Source organism: Rhinoderma darwinii, chromosome 10, assembly GCF_050947455.1.
Source record: "Rhinoderma darwinii isolate aRhiDar2 chromosome 10, aRhiDar2.hap1, whole genome shotgun sequence".
Lineage (NCBI taxonomy): Eukaryota > Metazoa > Chordata > Amphibia > Anura > Rhinodermatidae > Rhinoderma > Rhinoderma darwinii.
In genome coordinates this window covers 29,906,771-29,917,544 of record NC_134696.1, presented here as the reverse complement: position 1 = coordinate 29,917,544, position 10,774 = coordinate 29,906,771, and the positions used below count along the sequence as shown (strand labels likewise).

The following is a 10,774-nucleotide window of genomic DNA, read 5'->3' as shown; positions in this document are numbered from 1 at the left end:
CCAAGGGAAAAAAATACTTCAAAAATAATCTCAACCAATAATTAAAAATATATATCTATAAATTCAGGTTTTCAAATAAATTGTTAAAAAAAAAAACATTGTTTTGAACCAGTTAGTGAAAAAGATCTAAATTTTATTACTAAAGAGTAACTCCGGGCAAAGACTGAATATTCTTAAACTAAAGTGGGCATCCGGTAAAATCTTACTTATCTGGGGATCTTAGGTCTACCTTGGTCCTAATCAGGACACCCTAGACTAGGGCATTGCCACCCATGGCTCTCCTGCTGTTGTAAACCTTCTGCAGCTGTCAGGACATGCTGGGAGTTGTAGTATCACAAGAGCAGGAGTGTCATGGGTTGCAGACTACTGACCTAGGTTTATTCAGAGAGAGGTGTAGGGAAGTCTGTCCTCTGCATTTTTGCCCCGAGTTACCCTTGACAGGCCACCAGTCACCCACCGTAAGTATGTGCAGCCATTTTGAGACGAATGTGTAAAATATAGTATTCCGTTATGTAGGAACTGACTCGTCGTGAATAATACTTAAAGTGTAGCTAAATGTTCGACAAACTTCTAACATGTCAGAAGTTTGGATCGGTGGGGGTCCGAGCACTGAGACCCCCACCAATCACTAGAATGAAGCAGCTGGAGCGCTTGTGTGAGCGCTCAGTCGCTTCGTGTCTGTTCAGCTTTTTCCGGAAAGCCGAAGTATCAGAGTACGGGCTCATAGATTTTGTATTGAGTCCGTACACCGATACATTTATTTCCGGAAAAAGCCGAACAGACACGAAGAGGCTGAGCGCTCACACGAACGCTTCAGCTGCTTCATTCTAGTGATTGGTGGGGGTCTCAGTGCTCGGACCCCCACCGATCCAAACTTCTGACATGTCATTATGACGTTAAGCTACACTTTAAAACTTCACGCATCAAAACTCTAAAAGAAAATGGCCTTGTTGTCCATAGCAACCAATCTCTAGGCTGCACTGGGAAAATGAAAGCTGAATGCCGATTGGTTGCTGAGGCGAAGGCGGCCATTTTATGAGACAATTTTAAACATGAGGCCCTAGTAATGAGGCTATACACAGAAAATGGTTGCCTTTCATCCAAACACAGCAATATAAATAATAACGGGGAATGCAAATAATTACAGGCACCGAACTTTCATTACTCCTCTGGACATGTCCACTACAAACTGTTTCTCTATAATAACCAAAACCTTACAGGCGCCATTTCACAAGCCTTAAATTATACATTTCAGATGTAGGAATAATGCGTTTTATACTCCATAATCAGCAGCGAAATACAAGGATTATATAGGGGCCTGATGAGAGAAACTGGCCATATAGTCCATGGCAACCAATCACAATCCATGTTAGAGTCCAGTGCAGTTTAGTAGATGAACTCTGATTGGTTGCTCGGTACCGAACCCACTTTTTCACCCACCAGTTTTTATACATTAGGCCCTTTGTGTGGCCACATACCAATAACCTACAAGACTCCATAAAACCCATACCTCCCAACAGTCTCGCTTATAGCGGCACTGTCCAGAGAACCGAAACACAAATTTGCATTAAAGATGCGTTTCCGTACCAGTTTGGGGGGGCGGAACAGGGGTGGAGATTGAACTATTGGGAGGTATGAGGTATGTAACTAGCCTTGCAAGCAGTCATACAATGGACTGATATACAGATTAATCCTATATTAACAAGCATTCTGTGGAGGTCCCTATTAATATGTCCGTGGTGTATTCTTGATCCTATATCTATAACTTATCTTGAACTAACGCAGTTGTTGGCCGATCGATAACAGTTTTTAGAAATTGGGGGGGGGTGGCCTCCTGGCGGAAAAACACTTGGTCACCCAACTATAGAATTGGCTGATCGCACTAAAAACTTTTACAAACGGGAAAAATGTTCAACCTTAGGCTAGGACCAAAAAAAATCCAACATGATCGATCAAAATGAACAGACTGGTCGACGCTTATTGGTTGTTTGTGCAAAACACTTGGCCAAGTAATGGGCGACAATTACGAAAAAGTCGAAATTGGCTTTTTTCGGCTCACATCTCATATCTACTGGAATATTCAGAATGGAATGAACAGCAAAATTCAATTCTAAAAGCTTTAGTTGTGAATTCAAAGGTTTGTCTCTCTCTATAGAACCAGCTCAGTATCCCAGGTCACAAATCTCAAACGAAGGTGCTGAGACCCCTACACTATGGGAATTGATGGGGGTCCAAGCTCTGATATGGTATTACAGCTTAGCCCCATTCGCTTGAATAGAGAGCTGCAATACCAGTCACAGCCCATAAGATAAGTGGTGCTATTTCTGGAAAATGTGTCTCTTATCCTGTACAACGCTCTTTAAAGAGGCTCTGTCACCACATTATAAGTGCCCTGTCTCCTACATAAGGAGATTGGCGCTGTAATGTAGGTGACAGTAATGCTTTTTATTTAACAAAACGATCTATTTTTACCACTTTATTAGCGATTTTGGTTTATGCTAATGAGTTGCTTAATGCCCAAGTGGGCGTATTTTTACTTTCGAGCAAGTGGGCGTTGTACAGAGGAGTGTATGACGCTGACCAATCAGCATCATGCACTTCTCTCCATTCATTTAGACAGCAGAATCGCATTCTTACTAGAACATGATCTGCAGCCACATACACAGCGATTCTGCTTGATTAACGTTAATCCAGTGTCCTGATAATGAATACACATGACCATCCAGCCTGGACGTCATGTGTACTCAGAATCCTGACACTTCTGAATCTTTTCTGTGAGATTCCAGCAACGGATACGAAATCTCGTTTACCTCCGTAATCTCGCGAGATTTCGTATCCGTTGCTGGAATCTCACAGAAAATAGTCAGAAGTGTCAGGATTCTGAGTACACATGACGTCCAGGCTGGATGGTCATGTGTATTCATTATCAGGACACTGGATGAACGTTAATCAAGCAGAATCGCTGTGTGTGTGGCTGCAGATCATGTTCTAATAAGAATGCGATTCTGCTGTCTAAATGAATGGAGAGGAGTGCATGATGCCGATTGGTCAGCGTCATGCACTCCTCTGTACAACGCCCACTTGCTCGAAAGTAAAAATACGCCCACTTGGGCATTAAGAAAGCTCATTAGCATAAACTTAAATCGCTCCTAATGTTGTGAAAATAGATCGTTTTGTTAAATAAAAAGCACTGCTGTCACCTACATTACAGCGCCCATCTCCTTATGTAGGAGATAGGGCACTTATAATGTGGTGACAGAGCCTCTTTAAGCTACTTTAATGGTCACTTATACCATGGTATGCAAGAATCTATGGCCAGACACAGACAGGACCATATGAAATTAACCGGCTTTAATTCCGCTTTATTAACCTGTGATGGTAAAATGTCAGAAACAACGTATGGAGGCGAGTGTTGGGTCTTTATTCACCACACATGCACTATGGCATATTTCCTAAAGGTAAAACCTCAGAAAAAGGCGACACCACACAGGAGGTGCCAGAGGTTCAAACCGTTCATTTTAATGGCCTCTACTAAATCCAGAATTACGTTTTTAATCATTTTTAGATTTGGTCAGAAAAAAATAAATAAAAAAATATTGGTAACGTAAACAGTGCCGGGCATTTAATTAGAAATATTAAAAGTAATAACACCAATGACAGACTGCATTCCCCACGTTGTGGACCTGTCGCTTATACGGAGTAGAAGCAGCCATTTTAGACATCGGGTAATATTCATAATAATAAAGCACATCAGTTCCCGACACATTGATGATGTCCTGGAGGCATGCGAGGTACATTGTGCCTTATGCCTCAATGACAATCAGCGCATAAGGAATTTATAGGCCAAAATATTGCGATGAGCCTCAAAATGGCTGCCCCAACCACGTGTGGATGACTAGGTGTCTTTACTTCCGAGTATGTAGCAGAGTTGGATCCACTTTAGGCGCCCGCTGAATACGCTCGGCAGCGCTGCGATGATACATTCTGTATAGTGGAGAGGTAAGAACATCCTCAGCAAGAAAGAAAGTAAAGGGCGGGCTACCGTCTCGGATATGTGTCTTTAAAATCACCTATGCTTATATGGATAAAAAGGCATTGTTACAATGGCTCAAAACTGGTTTTTTTTTTTTTTCCTTTTTTTGTTGGTTTAATTTTTACATAAGAAAGTCAAAAAGAAGGGGACAGTTTCTTTTAACTGGAAAATGGCTTCCCGGTTTCCTCCTTTCCTTTGTATTTCCGCTTGCCATGTGTGAATGGGATGTATCTGTATTTAATCATGTGCTGCAAGACAAAAGTCCAGAAATTAGCCTTCAGACATTGCAAACAGAATAAAAACACAAAATGACATATCGTAACAATGTAAGCAAACCGCCGCTCGTTTGTATCGGTACGTTATGCGGTTCGTATTGTACTACGTCAGGTTTGCGCCTATGAAAGTTTTGTAAAATAAAAAAAAGTTAGAGGACCTATTCGCTGCTCTTGCTTCAGTAAATGCTTATATCCCCAATGTAATAACAAGGCTGGAGCCTCTTTTCTCAGAATTGTGCTGTTCCTCTGTTATTCTTCCTGGAAACGTAATAAATAGACAACTGGGTGTTACCATTCCTCTTGTTAATAGGGTGTGTCACCACTGACATTGTCAGTACAGATTGAACAGTGTCACCATGTAAGGATACAACACTGACACGAGGAATGTTAACATCCAGTTGTCATAATTCATGACATTTCCAGGAGAAGTAACAGAGGAACGGGGCAACGCAGATATCTAAGAAAGGATGTTCCAGCATTGTTATCTTAAAAGGAATGCAAGTATTTGCTAAAACAGACAGGAGAGCAGATAGGTCCTCAAGTTGCAGCTTCTAGACTGGATTGGAAGGTTTAACCCTTTCAACTTTAAAGAACATATGTAATACGGAGAGCATATAATGAATCTACGCTTTCAAATGATACCAGGCTCAACGTTCTAGGTGCAATATTCAGGGAGCAGCATGAAAAGATAGAATTTCTGGTTGTGTGTCTCAGTAGGGGTATGTTCACACGGAGTGTTTTCAGCAGTTTCTCGGGCAGTAAATGTCCGTAAAAAAAAAAAAATCGGAAGCAGAACGCCTCCAAACATCTGCCCATTGATTTCAAATGGGAAAAACGGCGTTCTGTTCCAACGGGCCGCAAAAAAGAAGTGCATGTCACTTCAGCCGTTTTTGGAGGAGTTTTTCATTGACTCTTTAGAAAAACAGCTCCAAAAAACGGCTATGGTTGATGTGACCAATATTAAGAGGAGATAAACGTACCTTTATTTGTCTCTTCATAGTGATGCAGAAAAGCATGATAAAATACATGACGAGGATTGGCCAGAATACGGGGACATTGAATGCTTCGAAGAAGGTGCACACCATTGCCACAACGACCCCTTTAGTGGACGAATGCCTTTAAAAAGAAAGGAAAGGCGTCATATATTCCGGATTACATCATAGATGCCTCTTCACTCGCCCCTCTTTTTAGCTGCATCAGCAGGCTTCAAGGAGGACAGGGGTATTGGCTTTTACCATTGAAGTCGTTGAGCGTGGCCACCTCTCAATTGGAGACGTGGCCAACCACAGCCACCTCACCTTTGATTCCACTAGTAAAACAAGCGGCTTCAAATCCGCAAACGGGGTCACCGCCCATTCTTCTGAAAGGGGAGGATCCTGGAGGCGGGACCCCCGGTTATCTGGCATTTATGGCATAGAGGACATCTCAAGGACTTCTATTTACTGGTGATCCTTTTTGACGTAGCACTCCAGAAAAATCAAGTACTCACCAAAATTTAAATTCCGGCAGCCTTCGGATAAACGGACGAAACTCTTCATTCTGTTTTGTGGGTAACGAAGGTCCCTCATCTACAAGAGAAGATTTATATAAAAAGTGACCAAAAGTCTGATCATATCCTGCAAACAAACCACAGTTAGACATCGGTATAAGTGCAATGTATGATCTCTGCACATCCTGCACTCTTATTTTTAGAACATATTTGTCTCAGACTTTTAGCCACAAACATAATTTTTGTTTGCATTCTTTTTTTTTTTTTTTTTTTATGCAAAGTTGCAAGAAGGCGCCCATGAGTGTTAAAGCGGTCGCCCCTAGATTAAAAGTTATCCTCTAACCACAGGATAGGTGAGAACATGCTGATCGAAGGGGGTCAGACCCACACCAATAACAAAAACAGAGGTTCCGTTCTTCTGAATGGAGCGGCAAGTCGCACACGCACCCTGCTGCTCCATTCTCAGGCACTGCCGGAGATAGCCGAACACCGCAATCTCCGGCTGTCTTATAGACAAATGAATGAAGCAGCAGTGCACATGCACGACCTGCCGCTCCATTCATTCAGAGGAGCGGGACCCCCGTTCTCGTGATCGGTAGGGTTTCCAGTGGTCAGACTCCCGCCGATCAGCATGTTATTACCTATCCTATGGTTAGGGGGTAACATTTAATCTTGGGACGTTTATGGTGTCTACTTTCAGAAAATCTATATTAGTCACTGCAAGTCCAGAAGAAGTCCACTACCTGATCTCACTGACATGCCTATGATCATTATCAGCTGCTCCTTTTATAAGCTGCACTTTTGTTAACGGTTGACTAAGTTTTGTGTCCCTTTAAATTTGATGCCAACATGCCATCTATTGGCAGCACCCACTGCAGTCATTTATGGTGAATAATATCTATACCTTATTCAAACGCAGCGTTGATAGAAAGGAAAAGCAACGTTAGACTTACCGGAATCTTCCATTAAGGACGGGTCTACCTTCGGAGTTAAGAATGCTATGAAGAGATTTAGATGGTAGATACCCAAGGCATACGTTACTATGTACCAACCCTGGGAAAGAAAAAAAAAAGAAAAATAGGACGTGATTTTAATAGAGGATGATCCAGACATTTTTTTTCTTCCTTTGACCCACCTCAAGAATAACAAAGGGAAATTACTACTTGGATTTGACCTTTAGAACGCAAAGACCTTGAACACCCCACCCCTCCCCCACATCTTGCAAGAACCATTCACAAATGATAGCAGAAGGGCCACGTGCTGGCGACCACTGCATAAGCTATGAAATCGCAATAAAGACTCAATGCTACTGAGGCCTTGACCATATGCAGAATGAGTGTGATATAGATCCCAATAACGCCTTAATACATTCCTATAGAAACATACATCCCACCAGATTCATATATTTATTTTTTTCCTCCCCAGAAATAAATGCAGTATGGTGCATTAGATGCCGTACATCAGACTGCTCTCTAGAAACATTGCTTCAAAGTAGGGAATAATGAGCGATAGATGGCAAACAATATAGGACCGCAATATGGTTCCCTATTGTGCATCATATTGGGGTCCATAAAGCACGCTTGTGTGTGCATGAGGCCTTCGTGATGGGATAAGGTTGGGGGGCACAACACTAAAGCCTTAATCACACGGCCGTATTTCCCGGACTGAACACAGTTCAAGGAGTCGGACTCCCAGCATTATAGTTATCCATGACACGGAGTCACTGCCTCCCCGCGGGAATACCGTCCCGTACGGAAATCATGATTACAGTATAGGACAGTATTCCCACATGGAGCCAGGAACTTCTAGCGTCATAGATAACTACGATGCTAGGAGTACGGCTCCCTGGAACGTGTTCGGTCCGGGAAATGCGTCCAACATACTGTCCGTATATCATGTACCGAACACGGCCGTGTGAATAAGGGCTAAAGCTAGGGCTCTATGATGAGGCTCGTGAGCTGAGGATTCTCCGCCTGGATGCAGAGCCATATGTCCAATTACCTGTAGTATATAAACCCTTATCATGTAGAGCACGCATAAACCAAAGGTCATCACCCATCGCACGGATGTGTAAGGTGTAGATTTGTCTAGCCACGACTGGTAAATCTGAAACACAAGTGAAAGGTTTTAGGTTTTCTATACAGATAAATATGATCATCAAGTTTGAGTGACAGCATAACAGCCGGTATAGATTTTCCCAGTGTTCATTTAATCATCGTATAACAGAATGTTATAGAACTTAATATACTTTGTGTTCTATTCCTCAGTGTTTAGGATCTGCTTGCTGTCTGTGAATGGTAACATTCACTATTTACTTACAGAGGCTGTCCTTGTCGAACAATGTATTTATGTTTTTAGCAAACTTTTTAAAAAGGCAAATGTATTAATGTAGTAGAAGCTACAGTCTTAAAGAGGCTCTGTCACCAGATTTTGCAGCCCCTATCTGCTATTGCAGCAGATCGGCGCTGCAATGTAGATTACAGTAACGTTTTTATTTTTAAAAAACGAGCATTTTTGGCCAAGTTATGGCCATTTTTGTATTTATGCAAATGAGGCTTGCAAAAGTCCAAGTGGGCGTGTTTAAAGTAAAAGTCCAACTGGGCGTGTATTATGTGCGTACATCGGGGCGTGTTTACTACTTTTACTCGCTGGGCGTTCTGACGAGAAGTATCATCCACTTCTCTTCAGAACGCCCAGCTTCTGGCAGATCACGCTGTGACGTCACTCACAGGTCCTGCATCGTGTCAGACGAGCGAGGACACATCGGCACCAGAGGCTACAGTTGATTCTGCAGCAGCATCAGCGTTTGCAGGTAAGTAGCTACATCGACTTACCTGCAAACGCCGATGCTGCTGCAGAATCAACTGTAGCCTCTGGTGCCGATGTGTCCTCGCTGGTCCGACACGATGCAGGACCTGGGGCAGGAAGTGAGTGACGTCACAGCGTGATCTCTCGAGAACACGCTGTGTCTGCACTGTCAGAAGCTGGGCGTTGTGTAGAGAAGTGGATGATACTTCTCGTCAGAACGCCCAGCGAGTAAAAGTAGTAAACACGCCCCGATGTACGCACATAATACACGCCCACTTGGACTTTTACTTTAAACACGCCCACTTGGACTTTTGCAAGCCTCATTTGCATAAATACAAAAATGGTCATAACTTGGCCAAAAATGCTCGTTTTAAAAAAATAAAAACGTTACTGTAATCTACATTGCAGCGCCGATCTGCTGCAATAGCAGATAGGGGTTGCAAAATCTGGTGACAGAGCCTCTTTAAGTTCATTTATGAACTGGAAGAAATGGTTCAAATTCCACCAAATATATCAAACTGGCATCTGCAGCCTAATATATTTGGCACAATTCCTTACGTATAGAATTATTCTTTGCCGAAAATTGATGAAGCCCATTTCAAGCATTATTCTGTAAAACTGTTGTAGCCATGGCAGACTAAAAGTGCTTTATTTATTTAGCATACATCAAAATAAATGTTCCTGTTCACTGACAGCAAGGAAAACCGAGCAACTGAAACATAACATATAAGAACGTTGTATATATATTTTCATTCCGAAATTTATTTATATAAAGTCGGACGTGTTCTTTGGCAGAAGATAACGCCTCTGCTCTACAGAACAGCGATAAAATAATCCTATAAAGCTCTTTGTGACGTTCCAGATAAAGCAAGTGTGCAAAAAGCGACGTGAGATGAATCCATTTATCACAGCGCTACAATCTCCGTTTTTAGGGAAATGACAATCATATAATTATCTTAAAGAAACCAGCTTTAGGGGTTGCAGTGAGCCCCAGGTCTGTCTAACCCTTTTAGGCCCATCTACAGACTTGCCTCTTCTGTTCTTAGCTCCACTGGTCACAGCGCCGGATTATAATTCAACGTGCAATGCTTTATCCGGGTAGTGGACTGCAAGATGCATCCCAAAGCACAGTGGCCCCTGCCTTTGCTGGGTGCAGCCGCCAGCCCTGTTGGCCATACACACAATAGATTTGGAAACTGATCCATTCAAAATCATAATAAACTTCCGAACTTCCACGGTGTATGGGGATTGTCCTACTGACCCAACGTCTCAAGAGAAGAAAAGTTCTGCTTTATTTGCCCAGATAGAAGCCCCTCAAGAAGTGCCTTACGGCTGCTTATCCACCTTTCCGATAACACGCTCAGTCAGTCTGGCAGAATTCGTGGGCATGTTTATGGAAGACTAGGAGAATATAGCTGTTGGTTGAACAATCATTTTGCCCTCACCATTTAAAGAGGCTCTGTCACCAGATTTTGCAACCCCTATCTGCTATTGCAGCAGATCGGCGCTGCAATGTAGATTACAGTAACGTTTTTATTTTTAAAAAACGAGCATTTTTGGCCAAGTTATGACCATTTTTGTATTTATGCAAATGAGGCTTGCAAAAGTACAACTGGGCGTGTTGAAAAGTAAAAGTACAACTGGGCGTGTATTATGTGCGTACATCGGGGCGTGTTTACTACTTTTACTAGCTGGGCGTTCTGATGAGAAGTATCATCCACTTCTCTTCACAACGCCCAGCTTGTGACAGTGCAGATCTGTGACGTTACTCACTTCCTGCCCCAGGTCCTGCATCGTGTCGGACACATCGGCACCAGAGGCTACAGATGATTCTACAGCAGCATCAGCATTTGCAGGTAAGTAGCTACATCGATTTACCTGCAAACGCCGATGCTGCTGCAGAATCAACTGTAGCCTCTGGTGCGGATGTGTCCTCGCTCGTCTGACACGATGCAGGACCTGTGAGTGACGTCACAGCGTGATCTCTGGAGAACACGCTGTGTCTGCACTGGCAGAAGCTGGGCGTTGTGAAGAGAAGTGGATGATACTTCTCATCAGAACGCCCAGCTAGTAAAAGTAGTAAACACGCCCCGATGTACGCACATAATACACGCCCAGTTGTACTTTTACTTTTCAACACGCCCACTTGTACTTTTGCAAGCCTCATTT

The 10,774-nt window shown here is 42.8% G+C and overlaps 1 protein-coding gene across 2 annotated transcripts in view; it reads right to left on the bottom strand.

Annotated features, from left to right (window-relative positions):
• Window positions 1-3,494: 3,494 nt before the first annotated feature.
• RER1 (retention in endoplasmic reticulum sorting receptor 1) overlaps window positions 3,495-10,774 on the bottom strand; it is a 29,929-nt gene continuing 22,649 nt past the window's right edge. For both annotated transcript variants that reach the window (XM_075840957.1, XM_075840958.1), the window contains exons 3-7: window positions 7,799-7,903; window positions 6,751-6,850; window positions 5,798-5,876; window positions 5,289-5,424; window positions 3,495-4,281 (exon numbers count right to left, since the gene is read on the bottom strand). In XM_075840957.1, coding sequence (XP_075697072.1) covers window positions 4,192-4,281; window positions 5,289-5,424; window positions 5,798-5,876; window positions 6,751-6,850; window positions 7,799-7,903 — 510 coding nt within the window. In that variant the 3' untranslated portion in view covers window positions 3,495-4,191. The remainder of the gene's footprint in view (window positions 4,282-5,288; window positions 5,425-5,797; window positions 5,877-6,750; window positions 6,851-7,798; window positions 7,904-10,774) is intronic.